The following is a 15,742-nucleotide window of genomic DNA, read 5'->3' as shown; positions in this document are numbered from 1 at the left end:
ACATAATATAACTATATGTCTCTGTCTATAAGAGACAGTTCAGATACAAAGATACAAATAGGTTGAAAGCAAAATGATGAAAAAAGATACCCCATACAACAATAACCAAGAAAGAGCTTAAGTGGCTACAATAATATCAGACAAACTTTAAGACAAAAAATGTTACTAGAAACATAGGCCAGGCATGGTGGCTCATGCCTATAATCCTGGTACTTTGGGAGGCTGAGGTGGGAGGATTGCTTGAGCCCAGGAGTTTGAGACAACATAGTGAGACCCTATCTCTATAAAACAAAGAGGCCTGGCGCAGTGGCTCACGCCTGTAATCCCAGCATTTTGGGAGGCTGAGGCGGGTGGATTACCTGAGGTCAGGAGTTCAAGACCAGCCTGGCCAACATGGTGAAACCCCGTCTCTACTAAAAATACAAAAATTAGCCAGGTGTGGTGGCAGGTGCCTATAATCCCAGCTACTCGGGAGGCTAAGGCAGGAGAATGGCTTGAACCTGGGAGGTGGAGCTTGCAGTGAGTAGAGATCACACCATTGCACTCCAGCCTGGGGGACAAGAGCGAGACTTCATCTCAAAACGACAACAACAAAAAAAAAAAAAAAAAAAGAAAAGAAAAATGTTTAAAATGTTACTAGAAACAAAGAAAGACAGTATATAATGCTAAAAGGGTCAATCTATATAGAAGACATAGCAATTTATAAATATATATGCAACTAATAAGAGTGCCCTAAAACACACGAAGCAAAAATGACAGAATTGAGAAGAGAAATAGACAGTTTTACAATAATAGTTGGAGACTTTAATGTCCCATTTTCAATAATGGGTAGAACAACTAGACATATGAGCATGAAGGAAATAGAAGACTTAACACTGTATAAACTGACTAGACCTAATAGACGGCTATAGGACACTTTTTACCTAGCAGCAGCAAAATACACATTATTTTCAAGTGCACATGGAACATTCTCCAGGCTACACTATAAGATTGGCCATAATATAAATATCAATAAATTTTTAGGATTGAAATAGAAAGTATGTTCTCCAAACACAATGGAATGATATTAAAAATAAAAAGCAAATAAAATTTAGAAAATTCACAAATATGTGGAAATTAAACAACGCACTTTAATGAGTCAAAGAAGATTAAAAGAGAAATTAGAAAATACTTTGAGATAAATGACTACAAAACACAACATACAGCTGGGCATGGTAGGCCATGCCTATACTCCCAGCACTTCGGGAGGCTGAGGCAGGAGGATCACTGGAGCCTAGGAGTTCAAACCCAGCCTGGACAACATAGCAAGACCTCATTTTTAACAAAAAATTAAAAAATTAGTTGGGCATGGTGGCTTACGCCTATAGTCCAAGCTACTTGGGAGGCTGAGGGGGAGGATTGCTTGAGCCCAGGAATTTGAGGTTGCAGTGAGCTATAATTGCACCAATGTACTCCAGCCTGAGCAACAGAGTGAGAACCTCCCTATCTAAACAACAACAACAACAATAACAACAACACCAAAAAAAAAAACCCCAAACTTACAGGATGAAGCAAAGGCAGTTTTCAGAGGGAAATTTATAGCTATAAACATCTACACTGAAAAAAGAAGAAATATCTCAATCAGTAGCCTAACCTTTCACCTTAAGAAAGTGGAGATAGAAGAGCAAACTAAACCAAAAGCAAATAGAAAGAAGAAAATATTGAAGATTAGAGTGGAGATAAATTAGTGAAAAGAGAAACAGTAGAGAGAATCAAGAATATCAAAAGTGTGTTCTGTCAAAGACATGATTGACAAACCTTCACCTAGACTAACCGAGAAAAAAAAGAGAAGACTCAAATTACTAAAATTAGAAAGAAACGTGGGGGTATTACTACAGATCTTACAAAACTACAAAGAGTTATAAGAGGCAGATAATCAACAACAGAGAGTAACAATTGTCTATTTTTTGTTTCTGTTATCTGTGCTTTTGAGGTTTTAGGCATAAACTATAAACAATAGTATGTCAACAAAATAGATAACCTAGATGAAATAGACAAATTTCTAGAAACACATAAAAGAGTAAAAATTACTCAGAAAGAAATAGAAATTCTGAATAAGCCTACACCAACTTAAGAGATTGAACCAGTAATAATGTTAATAATAAATTCCATGAAAGAAAATTTCACAACAAGGTGACATCACTGGTGAATTCTATCAAACTTTTAAAGAAGAATTAGCATCAATACTTCTCAACTTCTTCCAAAAAATAGAAGAGAAGGGAACATTCATTCAATGAAGACAGAATTACACTGAAAAAAAAATATATATATATATATATATATATAAAAAACAGTGGATTAAAGACTTAAATGTAAAACCTGAAGCTGTAAAACTCCTAGAAGAAAACATAGGGGAAAACTTCCATGACATTGGTGTTGGCAATAATGTTTTAAACATGACACCAAAAGCTTAGGAAACAGAAGCAAAAATTAACAAGTGGGACTATACCAAACAGAAATGTTTCCACATAGCAAAGGAAGCAATAGATGAACAAAAAACACAACCCACAGAATGGGAGAAAATATTTGCAAACCATGTATCTGATAAGGATATCCACAATATATATTCCTTATATATCCACAATATATAAGGAACTCATACAACAACAGCAAAAATCCAAATAACCCTATTTAAAAATTGGCAAGGGACGGCCGGGCACGGTGGCTCATGCCTGTAATCCCAGCACTTTGGGAGGCCAAGGTGGGTGGATCACAAGGTCAGGAGTTTGAGACCAGCCTGGCCAGCATAGTGAAACCCTGTCTCTACTAAAAATACAAAAAAATTAGCTGGGCATGGTGGTGCGCGCCTGTAGTCCTGGCTACTCGGGAGGCTGAGGCAGGAGAATTGCTTGAAGCAGGCAGGCAGAGGTTGTGGTGAGCCGTGATCGTGCCACTGCACTCCAGACTGGGCGACAGAGTGAGACTCCATCTCAAAAAATAAATAAATAAATATATATATATATATATATATAAATAAGATAAAAATTGGCAAGGGACATGAATAGACTTTTTTTTCAAAGAAGACATATAAATTGCCAACAGGTATATTAAAACATTCTGGACATCACTAATCATCAGAAATGCAAATCAAAACCATAATAAGATATCATCTGACACCTGTTAAAATGGCTATTATCAAAAAGTAAAAAGATTACATGGGCTGGAAAGAATGTGAAGAAATTGGAACCCTTGTACAGTGTTCATGGGAATGTAGACTGGCACTACCATTATGGAAAATAGTATGGAGGTTCATTAAAACAATTAAAAATAGAACTACCATATGATCCAGCAATCTCACTTCTGGGTATACATCCAAAGGATATAAAATCAGTATCTCAAAGAGATGTCTGAACTCCTGTGTTCATCGCAGCATTGTTCACCATAGCCAAGATATGGAATCAAGCTAAGTGTCTATCAACAGAGGAATTGATAAAGAAAATGAAATATTATTGAGCCTCGTAAAGGAAGGAAGTCCTGCCATATGTAACAGCATGAATTAACCTGAAAAACATTATGCTAAAGAAATAAGCTAGACACAGAAAAACAAATACGACATTACTTCACTTATATGTGGAATCTGAAAAAGTCAAACTCAGAAACAGAGAGCAGAAGGGATCAGGGTGGGGATACAGGGAGAAGTTGGTCAAAGGGTACAAACTTTAAATTATGAGATAAATAAGTTCTGGAGACCCAAAGGATAGTATGGTGACTATAGTTAGTAATACTGTACAGTGTACCTGATATTTGCTAAGAGTAGACCTTAAGTGTTCTCATCAGACACACACACACACACACAAAGGTGGTAACTATGTGAAGAGATGGATATGTAAACTAAGTTGATTGTGGCAATCATTTCACAATGTATACATATATCAAATTATCATGTTGTACACCTTAGATATATACAATTTTTAGTCATCAATTATACCTCAATAAAGCTAGAAGGTAAAGGAGATTGTCTTTTGGGAAAGAAGGTTCCATTGTTAGACCAGAGCTACTTGCAAGGACTCTTCCTTCAATCACTCATTCAACATGCCTTAATTAAGAAACTACTCTTCATTAGGTGCTGGGGATATAGCAGTGGTTGAGATATTGCCCTGGCCCTTATAAGCAGATAATCAACAGCACAGAGTGACAATTGTCTATTTCTGATTTTCTTACCTGTGCTTTTGAGGTTTTAGTCATTAATTATTTGCCTAGGTGATGTCCAGAAGAGTATTTCCTAGGTTTTCTTCTGGGATTTTTATAGTTTGAGATCTTACATTTAAGTCTTTAGTCCATCTTGACTTAATTTTTGTATATGGTGAAAGGTAGAGGTCCAGTTTCATTCTTCTGCATATGGTTAAGCCAGTTTTCCCAGCATCATTTATTCAGTAGGGAGTCTGTTCCCTATTGCTTGTTTTTGTTGACTTTGTCAAAGATCAGTTGGTTGTAGGTATGTGGCTTTATTTCTGCATTCTCTATTCTGTTTCATTATTATACATGTCTACTTTTATACCAGTACCATGCTGTTTTGGTTATTGTAGCCTTGTAGTATAATTTGAAACCAGGTAATGTGATGCCTCCAGCTTTGTTCTTTTTGTTTAGGATTGCAAGTTAAGTGTTACTCTTGATAAGTTATTCTAACGCTTCAAGACTAAAGTATTAAGGAAATAGGACACTGAGTAGGTATATTCTCATTCGGGAGCAGGGAGCTCTGGAACATGGAATGATGCCCACAGAGGATATGCCATACAAGGGTGTAGTCTAACCTGCTTGAGAATACTGGTGCTTAGTTATGTATTGAAGTTGCAGGAAGTTGGAGGAAGAAGGTTAACAAGAAAATGTGTGGTGATTGTGTACAGTCTTAATTTATTTATTTAACAAGTATTGTTGACTGTCTATTATGTACCAGGCACTGTGCTAGGCCCTAGAGGTACAAACACAGTGTCTAATTTTGTGAAGCTTGTATTCTAGTGGGGAGCACAGATGTCATCTATATTATCATAAGAATAACCATATATCAACAAAATGTAACTGATAAAAATGAAAGACACAAAGAATAGCATGTGCAAATGCCCTGTGCTGGGAATGAGCATGAATCTGTATCTGCACCCTAAGTTATGGCCACAGTTAGCAGGAACTAAAACCTTACATGTGGCTGATGCTCAGAGAGTGAGGAAAATCACAGTTCATGATGGCATTTGGGACGCAGGTAGGCAGAGGACAGACCCTGCTGAGCACTGAAAGTCATAGTAAGAAGTTTTGTCCTTGAATACTATTGGAACCTTTTAAAGCTTTTAGCACAGCATCTGGAAGGAGGGAAAGTAGGTTGACATAATCAGATCTGCATTTAGAAAAGATGACTTTGCCTGGAATGTGAATATCAGATTTGGGGAGGGGGCATAAATGCATGTGAAGTGACCAGTTGGGTGGCTATTGTAGTTGAGGTGAGAGATCATGGCTTACACTAGGGTGATGGTGATGAAGATGGAGAGAACTGGAAGCTGTGGGGTCCCTTAGTGCATGAAACAATTTTGATGCAACCCACTGTAATGGAAACTTTGAGCCTCATAACACAGGTACCTTCAAATGTTAACACTCATATGTGAAATAAAATGGATTTTCCTGGTAGTTCAGCTGTTCAAGCTAGGATTAGAGAGCTATGACATGGTGAAAGTCAGATACTAAGTAGCCAAGTTAGGCCTTGAGCAAAAAGACTCTTGCTCAGGTTGTGTATATAAGATAATAAGCACTGATTAATTCTGTAAATGGTTAATCAGATGGACCTATATAGTCTTAGCCTCAGTCAATCAGCATGAGTTATTGACTATGCACTGTGCAGAAAATATAAGTATCCCACAAATAGCCTCTAGTGTACAAAGAAATAAGCACCACCTCAATATATAAGATCCATTCAGTGAATACCTTCTAAATATTGAATAGATACTATTGAACCTAGCACTTGGCTCTGCAGAATTGTCAAGGGCAATTCACAGTGTGGATATCCTGAGGAGTCTGAGTTTCATAGGGCAATTTCTATCTATTGGAATGGGAATGTGGGGAAAGTCAATTGTCTTAGGTGTAAGTAAAGGGGGCTTAATGATTCTTTCTCCTAAACCGAAAAAAAAAAAAAGTAAATCTATTGATTTCCCTCATGATTCATCTTCTGCAGTGGTGTTTTTTCTCTCTGTGTCAGGACCTATATAGGACCAGCATTAATAAAGGAGCAGTAGCCCTTTAAGGCTAGGCTGGCTGAATGGGAGGATCCAAAAATGTCATCCTATAAGGGCCTTTAGTTTCTGGCGGAAGTATGTGCACAATTTATCTCTGAGCCTCAGTTTACAGTAGCCCTCTGATGGGTCTGGCTGACCCTGCTCTGCCAACTCTCCAGAATCCCTGACACCTTTCATAGGCTAGCTGACTGCCTTCTTGCTTAACTTGCAGATCACCACTTAACTATCTGCTTTCTATCCCTCTCCTTTCCAGTATCTTGCCAGCCTCCCACCCACTGTCTGCCATCTTTACTACTGCCCACTTCTAGGTTCGCATCAAGTTTCTTACCGTGGCCTATTGTCCTTCATGCTACATATTTGGAAATCCTGGGACAAATACCCTCAACCAGTGGTTCTCCAGTCTAGTTTTGTTAGAAGCACTTAGTGAAACTTCTTACAAATGGACATTCTTTGTCTAATTTTGTGTTAGATCATCTGGAGGCAGGTCCCAGGAATATTTATTTTTAGAAAGCTTCTGGCCAGGCGCAGTGGCTCACGCCTGGTAAGCCCAGCACTTTGGGAAGCCGAGGTGGGTGGATCGCCTGCGGTCAGGAGTTCCAGACCAGCCTGGCCAACATGGTGAAACCCCATCTTTAGTAAAAATACAAAAAAAAAAAAAAGTTAGATGGGCGTGGTGGAGGGCACCTGTAACCCCAGCTACTTGGGACGCTGAGGCAGGAGAATTGCTTGAACCCGGGAGGCAGAGGTTGCAGTGAGCAGAGATCGCACCATTGCACTCCAGCATGGGCAACAGAGCAAGACTCTGTCTCAAAAAAAAAAAAAAAAAAAACAGACAGCTTCCCAGGTGTTTTGAAAACACTCACTTGACCAGTGTTATGGAATCCCTGCAAACTATTTCACTTTGTGTTCCACTTAGAGGTTTCAAACTCTCAGTAAAGACAGGTCAGCATGTTGCCCTTTATGCTACTCTCAAAAAAATTTCCTGTTTCCTAGAGCAAGATATTGAATTAGAGTAATACTGCTTACCCCAGTTGATACAGGGGATATATAATTTTCATTCATAATAATAATAAAATACCCATTTATTGGGCACTTAGTATGTGTTAGTCTACTGACTGTTTTTCACAATTTTTTAGTTTAATCCTAACAATCCCAGGGTGATTTACGTTGATTTATATTAATCAGAAAAGTGACACTTAGAGAGGTTAAGCAGCTTGCCCAAGAGAAAGTGTCCAAGTTAGGATTTGAACCCAGGTCTGGCTAATGACAAAATTCACGCTCTTGGCTACATGGTCAGCAATTTATAATAAACAGGTGGCAAAGCTGACAGCCAAGTAAAGCTCTCCCTCCTCTGCTGTATTCTTTGTAGTTCACTCGAAGGTTCTCCACTGGGTTGGCCAGACATCCCCCTCTAAGATTACTGGGGGAATTAGGGCTCATAAGACCTCTACCAGCTGCCCACAAAGAAAGATCTGAATCTCACTAGTGAGTCTCATGAGAACGGATGTGATAACAAACCTGAGGCAAAATCATAAGTGTTTTGTGCATCCTGGCTGTTTTTAAGTTATTTAAGCCCTACGATTCCAGCTCAAGTCTCAGCCACTTCCTCTCTTTTACCCTCATGCCATTACTTACTGTGAAACCGACAGCCGACCTGAGATTGCCAATACTGCATGTGAATCTGTAGGCAGCAGCAGAGGTCCCTGATGCCATTGTCTCCCGGACCACTGTAACTCCCTCGGGCTCCTCCCTCTCTGCAAGCAGCACTCTCTGTTCACTAGCACAGCCAGGTGCTTTTGTTCAGGCCTGGAAGGGGTGGAATAAACACAAAAAGATACCCTCTGCTTCACTGCTGTTAACCTACTGTAATCACAGCAAAGTGCTCTGCTACTTACAAGAAGTTGATGGGTCTGTGGCAGAGTTCTAAGAAGTGGACAAGAAACAAAGGGATTTTGTAACAGATGGGATGCCTGTTGAGTTATTAACATTTGTATCACAGATTCTATTTCTACTACATTCACCAGGGACAAATGACACACTAGCTTTGATCCCACTATTCAAAAGGAAGCTATAAGGTGACATAGTACAAAGGCTGCTCATTATAAAAATCCTGTTAGAATGCAATACACTATTAATTGTTCTAAGATTCCCCATTATTAAAATAAAATACTTGCTAATATTCTTTTCTTTTTTTTACAAGCAAAGTTGCATTTTAAAAATAACCTGTATATAATGTTTGCACCAAAAACAGTAACATTTGTTTTGGATATTTCTTTTCTCATTGTGCATATACTTCGTTTTGTTTTAAATTGTGTTACACAGTATTATAACTCTGATAAAGCACATAATGAATACTTACCAGTCGGTACAAAGGGTTTACCTATTTCTAACTATCTATGGAAATCAAATTATAGTGCAGTGCTGCATGAACGTTCACATCTTAATGTAAGGGGTAAAGTTACATACAGACAATGTAGGTTGTTAGGTAGATGAACCATTCAGCTGTAGAATGGACTCAGGCAAAGATTAGAGACCTCTCTTTTGCTGCCTTCTGAAATGCCTCCTTGATCCAGTTTGCACAAGTAGTGAGATACTGAAATAATCTGACATTGGCAAAGTGTCTGTCAACTGTCTGAGGTGACAAATAAGGCATAAGTGAGTTTTCTTTGTCACATCTAGAGACACAAAAGTGAAATGGGAAGGGCGGCTTTCTAGTTAATCTTTCAGGAGAGTCCAGATGCACAGGCTGATACATTCAAAGCTGTTTTTCTTCACAAGGAGGCAGCAGGGAAAACGTGATTTTCTATGTATTTACCCCTCTCAAGAAACACGGGTCTCCTTTTGCCCTCTTCCTGCTACCTCAGTGTACAGATGGACTTTATTTTATAAACCAAGTGAAGGTTTAAATAAAAAACTCTATAAGGGCAGCACCCAGCAACCTTGCCTTTTATTTATCTGAAAAACAATAGTCTCAAATGAAGTTTTTCTTTGTCTTCAGAGTTAACCAAGATTCATCTCATGACCATATCATGGAAGCTTCTGGAAATGCTACCAACCCTACCAGAAGTTTGTTTGCTTTTGTTTTTGCCTTTCTTTCTTTTTTTTTTTTTTTTTTTTTTTTGACTCCCTGAGCTCAATTCAAATGCATACTCACAAGAAAATAGGCACTTGGAATATAAGTGGAGGGACACACCCACTAAACTTGACTGCAGGCTAAATCGAAAATTCTGACAATCAATGTTAAGGAAGACAGTAGTTCTCAGCACATTATTTAACTTGAAAAATTCCTATTTTGACACCTTGGGGTTTTTTTTTGTTTGGTCATTCAGAGTTATCCCAGGGACCCAGGACTTTAGAGGTAAAAATGATCTCAGTGTAATGACCACAAAATAACTGTTTAAGGCCAGTTTTTATTTCCCATAGACGCTATCAGCAGTCATGCCAGTCCCCTGGTACAGGGTGAACTATCTGTACCCACACTGGACTGTATTTAAAATAATGTCCTCCTGAAGTGAGTCAGTATTTCCTAGAAACATTTGCCTAATTAGCTCTTTTTTTTTCTTTTCCTCCGGGTTCAAGCGATTCTCCTGCCTCACCCTCCCGAGTAGCCGGCATGCACCACCACACCCGGCTAATTTTTGTATTTTTTTAGTAGAGACGGGGTTTCACCATGTTGGCCAGGCTGGTCTCGACTACTTAGCTCTTTTAACTTATTTTTCCTGAAGAGAATCCCTGATACTAGTACCAAAAAACTTACGTTTTGTCAGCAAGTATCAGCATAGGTACCATTAGCAGAATTCTATGACAATTAGTTTCTATTGTTGATTGCCCAACTGTTTGGTCAAACACCAATTCCTCCACCATCTGTTTGAAAATTTCTGGCAGGAGAAAATGAATCTGGCAAGGCAAATATATTCAGCATGTCTTTGGACAGAAGCATACCTCTCAAGGGATTGTTTCCTCCTTCTTTTCTCCCTAGGTTTGCACACACCACAATGCCTGGTTTGGAAGCAGAATCCAGGATAAAAAAAAAAAAAAAATCAGTGACTGGGCTGAAGAAACAGTTATTGGGACGCAGCATACACTCAAAAAGAAAGAACATTAATCAAAGCAAAATATTACATTATCAGTGGCAATGAAATTTGCTCACAAAGCTGGACTCATCCATGTTTCCACTCCCAACTATCTCTTTCCTCCTACCTCCCTGTTTTTTTCCCTTCTGCTGGATCCTTCGAGCTGCAGTAAATCATGTTGTAAAATGAGTTTGAATAGCAAAAGCATTAAGATTTCACATTCTGCAGCATAACAATGAACTGCCTTATGTTAGAATTCAAGCTTGTTAGTAAGGTTCCCAAATATTATCATCTCCTATGGTGGCAATTTACCAGCCATCCAGAAAAGTGGTTTTTACTACCGGAGCCAATATCAACCGTGCCTTGTGAGCTGCAGATGGGGTCTCTTAGCCACAGCTCTGCATTCTGCACTGCCCAACACCTAATTTATACTTGGAAGCAAGTGCGTCAGCATCTGTGATAGATCGTATGGAGTTGTCATGTTAATCTTATGATGGATAAAGTAGCTCAAAAAGGAATTTCTTTTGAAGAGGCAAGGCTGTTCCAAGGAAGAGGGTCAGGGCCCAGGCACAAGCCTACAGGGCCTGCCCAGTGTGTCTGGGCACAGAAACGCAATGTCCAGATCAGGGTAGGAGGCAGGCATGAGGCACTTCCAGCTAATCATGAGTCAATTCAATAGCCTGCTTATGCAGTGACCTGGGTAGCTGCTGCTTCTGTCTGTTGTATGCTCTAATTCAGCCCTGGAGTTTGGGGAGAGTGGAGTTGGAGTGTGCATGGTAAATGTGGTGAATAGAAAACACTGAGAGGATGATGGAAAATTCATTTTGAGACTGCCAAACAAAAGACAGTGCTGTCCTTGAGTGCCATCAATCTCTCTCTCCCTCCCCTCCCCTCCTCTCTCTTCTGTGAGGTGCTTGGAGCCTTTGAAAAAGCCAGAGAAGAAACATATTATCTCACATCCTAACAAAGAGGGAGGAGCAAGACAGTGAAAACTTCCTTAGGGGGTAAACTTAAGAGGATAAACACTCACGCTGGGAGTGAAATAGGAAAAGATTTTTTTTTTTTTTTTTTTTTTTTTTGAGATGGAGTCTTGCTCTGTCACCCAGGCTGGAGTGCAATGGCACGATCCTGGCTCACCGGAACCCCTGCCTTCCAGGTTCAAGTGATTCTTCTGCCTCAGCCTCCCGAGTAGTTGGGATTACAGGCATGCACCACCATGCCCGGCTAATTTTTGTACTTTTAGTAGAGGAGGGTTTTTGCCCTGTTGGCCAGGCTGGTCTCTAACGACTGACCTCAGGTAATATGCTCACCTCAGCCTCCCACAGTGTTGGGATTACAGGTGTGAACCACCGCACCCAGCGTGTATCTTCTTTTTTAATATTCAAGTTTCTATGTCAAAGTGGGTTAGCAATTTGAGTATATAGAAAAGGTTGACACTAAGAAGGTAGTTATTTTCAATTGATTATATTAAACTAAATCTCAGAAAGCCTGAAATTTAACACATTTCAAATCTTTATTGAGGGCTAATTGCTATGCCAAGTTAGCAGATAGATGAAGAAAAAATGTCCTAAAATTGACATAGAGATCAGAGGAGAGATAATATGCTGATGAGAAACACGTTTGCATTTTCCTAACTCAAAAATAGTTTTCTAATTGGGGTTTTAACAGGGAAAGTGAACCTCCACAGGGCTCTGGAAAGGAAATAGATACTTTATTTCTAATCCTCAACTATGACCTAGAATGTATGCTGACCATGAATTCCCTCTCCTGGAAGCGTGAAACCTCAGGTCATACAGAAATAGGAGTAAACGTGTGTTTTCATCTTCATGGAAAACTTGAACAACTAGCAACAGAAATAATGCTTTTAAATGATTTATCCTCCCAGAAGGAGAAAGAAGATTGCTAGAATATTTTTTAATAAATAATGCAGCATCCTGTTTGGTGTGTGTGCGTGTGTGCGTGTGTGCGTGTGTGTGTGTGTGTGTGTGGTGGTGGTGGTGGTTGGGGTGGGGGGAGTCTCATTTATTTACTCACCACAGGGACTCTGAGGTGGCAAGGAATATCACCAAAACTGCTGTATGCATGAGGTTCCTGTGGTCCCATGGGAGAGATGAGGAAAGCGTTTCAGGACTGACTTGCTTCTGGGAAATTCAGGACAAAGACTCTTGTGTTTTAAAACATGCTCAAGTCTCTTTTCTTCCTGTATTACCCTAAGATTCATTCCCCCAAGAGAAGGAATTTGCAGTCAAGATAAATTCCATGTCATCGTCAATGAGTAGATATCAAAATATTCACTTCTACTACAGAGCCAGCCACTCAGTAGTAGCAACAACAAAACCTTTCCCTGCAGTCTATTGCCCTTGATACCGTTCTATTTTTCTCCTCATCTCTCAGCCAAATTCCCCAAAAGAGGGTCTGGTCTAGATTCACTGTCTCCATTTGCCTATCTCCCTGCTGCTCCTCAACTACTGCATTTTGTTTTTGCTTCCAACCTCTACGTCTCCCACCCGCTACCCCACTAAGACAGCTCAGCTGAGGCTGTCCTAAACATGGTAGCCAGTAGCCTGCGTATAATAAAAGCCAAAGCAGTCTTTTGAGTCTTGTTCTGTCTTGTTTGACCACCCATTAGCACTTGACATTTGATGTTCCTCCTTGAAATTCTCTGTTCTGTTGGTTTCTGTTACGCTGCCCTCTAATAGCTTTACTTCTACTTACCTGACCACTCCTTCTCAGACTTCTTGCAAGCCTCTCTGCTTCTGTCCAGTCCTTAAAGGCAGGTGATACTAAAAGCCATATCCTAGGTCTTATGCTTTTTAACTCTGCATGCTCCTTTTGAACTAGCTCATAGACTCACATGCCCACAAAAAGTCTAGCTTCATCTCTGATCTCTCTTGTGCTTCGATCCTCTGTATCTGACTAATTGGCATCTCCACTTGGATGTCTTAATGATATCTCAAACTCCAAACTCCAATACTGAAATCATCTTCATCCTCAAACCTGCTACTTGTTTTGTATTTCCTATCCTAATAGGTGACATCACCACCGCCCCTGCCAGTAAGTTACACAAGCCAGAAACCAGGTACCCTCTTGATTATTTCTTTTCCCTATCCTCCCACCTCTAAATTGAGTAAATTCTACCTCTTAAATCTGCTCAGTTTGCTCTATCTCCATGCTACTACCCTAGCTCGGGCCACCACGACTTGTAGCCTGGCCTACTACAAGAACAACCTCTTAAATGGTTTTCTTTCTCCCCTCCTTATCCTTTTCCAGTTGATTCTGCTACACTACAGTCAGACTGGGCTTTCCCAAGTGCAATCCTGATCAAGTCACTCCCTTGTTTATATCCTGCACGTGGCTTCCTGCTACCCATGATAAAGTCTAAAGTTTCTAGACTCGATTACAAAGTTCTCCATCGTCTAGACTTTTTTTTACCTATCCTATCTCTCTTGCACCACACTCCCCTTTGTACTCTGTATTCCAGCTATGTTTAAGTTTTTGTTTTGTTTTGTTTTGTTTTTTAGCTTTGCAAAATTGCTAGGTTCTCTCTTTCCCTTAGACTTCTATATATGCTTCCGGGAACAATCTCCACTCCTACCCCACTTCTTTTCCTCCTGGCAAATGCGTTCATATTTCGTATTTAGTGTTACTTCCTCAGAAAGACTGTTGGATTCAACTGCAAATCTGCTTTCATTTGCATAAGACTTATTACACTTTTATGTAATTACTTGCTTCTTGTTCTGCTAAACTGTAATCTCTGTGAGGGTAGGAGCCTTCTATGTCTCATTCACTACTTTATCTGCAGTACTTAGCACAATGCTCAGTAAACATTTGGTGAGTGATTGATTTGGTAATAAAGGATGTGTTATGGGAAGGAAGGTAGAGAGGTACTGGTATATTCCTTATCGTGGCAGAATGGTTAACAGTCAATGAGAAATGCCAAAAGTTACTCAAGTACTTCACGGCCCTCTCTAGAGGAAGCTGTTCTAATATTTAGAGAATCATCAACCTGAAGGAATAAGTGTACTTTGGATTGGGGATAAAAAGAATTGTCATAATTGATATTTTGGGCTACCTAAGGACATTGAAAAATGCTCTGACCACATGGTAGAAAAACTCTCATCCAGAATCAAGAGCAGCAGAACAAGAATATAAGTAGGAGAAGTAGATCATAAGCAAGGGAATAAGGGCACCAGTGAGTGCCCCTGTGCCAGGGCAAAGACACCAGCTGTAGCAGTGGCAGAGAAACCAATCATGAGCTCAGTCATCATCAAAAACAAGAATTGCAAATGCTAATGCAATTGCAGCAGAAACTGTAAGCCACTAGGAGCATTTGGAAAAGGGCTGTTAATTTTTGGAACTGCTTGCCTTCCTCTGAAATGAATAATGTGTTTTTGTGACAGGGAAACAGTAGGAGATTCTTGTAGTTATGATTCTTGTTAGGGCATTCTTAATTCCATTTTCGCATCCACAGATACAGTGACCACTTCCCCCGAGTCAAAGGAGTGAAGAAGATGGGCAGTCCCTCCTTGCTTGCCTATCCTCTTTTGTCCATTGAGCTCTCATGTACATACCAGAGATCACCCAGTCCAGTCGCATCCTAGGTTCATGTCCATGGCTAATACAAGCTTTTCAAAGAGAAATCACCTGGTACCCTTCCCCAGATACAGTGATTCCTCATCTGGTGCTTATTTTCTAAACTACAAATGGAAAAGAGAGAGAGGGAGAGAAAAAAAAACCCTTCAGGTTACAAAGTAGATGCTGAAAATGCTAAAGATACAGAAGAGAAATCAAACCTGGCACCTACATGTTTCTGACTGAGCAACATACTCTCCCTTTATCTGAAGATATTTGATTTTGGAGCAACAAAGTTCTAGAGAATTCAAAACAGCATATTGAGCATGTGGAATGCCACATTGCCTTCTGTACCTTTACAAAGACATGCTGAGCCATGTTCCTTTGAATGTTCAAACATGTGGTTATTTGAACGTATGACTCCAAAAAGAAAGAAAAAAAAAGGAAAAAGAAACAGAAGGGAAAAGACCTTGAGGTGATATTAAGCACCATGAAGCAAAATTGATCTCCCTGTACTGTGTTTCTTCCAGGAAGCTGGTGCGCTCAACAACATCGCCCAGAGAAGCCAAATCACCTACACTTAACGGTTGGGCTCATCAGCTGCAAAGGGCCTTTCCAAAAGTTTCATAGCAACAACAAAATGAATCCGAATAATAAAAATTGGGGGGGCGGGGGGAGACACACTGCAGTACTGGAGAATTGCAATGGCAGCTATTAGAAAGTCTACTTTTAGATCAAGCTCAGGAAAAAGGCTGCCTTACTTCTCAATACTGTATTATGATTCTACTCTTAATTATTAAATATATTAATGATGTATCCACCTACTTTTAGAACTATAATCAA

The 15,742-nt window shown here is 39.7% G+C and overlaps 1 protein-coding gene across 1 annotated transcript in view; it reads left to right on the top strand.

Moving 5' to 3' along the window:
• Positions 1-5,115: 5,115 nt before the first annotated feature.
• LOC129138691 (early lymphoid activation gene protein) overlaps positions 5,116-15,742 on the top strand; it is a 39,713-nt gene continuing 29,086 nt past the window's right edge. Inside the window, exon 1 of the mRNA XM_054676488.1 lies at positions 5,116-5,233. Within this exon, the coding sequence (XP_054532463.1) occupies positions 5,116-5,233 (118 nt within the window). The remainder of the gene's footprint in view (positions 5,234-15,742) is intronic.

This window comes from Pan troglodytes, chromosome X (assembly GCF_028858775.2).
Source record: "Pan troglodytes isolate AG18354 chromosome X, NHGRI_mPanTro3-v2.0_pri, whole genome shotgun sequence".
Taxonomy (NCBI): Eukaryota; Metazoa; Chordata; class Mammalia; order Primates; family Hominidae; genus Pan; species Pan troglodytes.
This window is presented reverse-complemented; position numbering and strand designations above follow the sequence as displayed.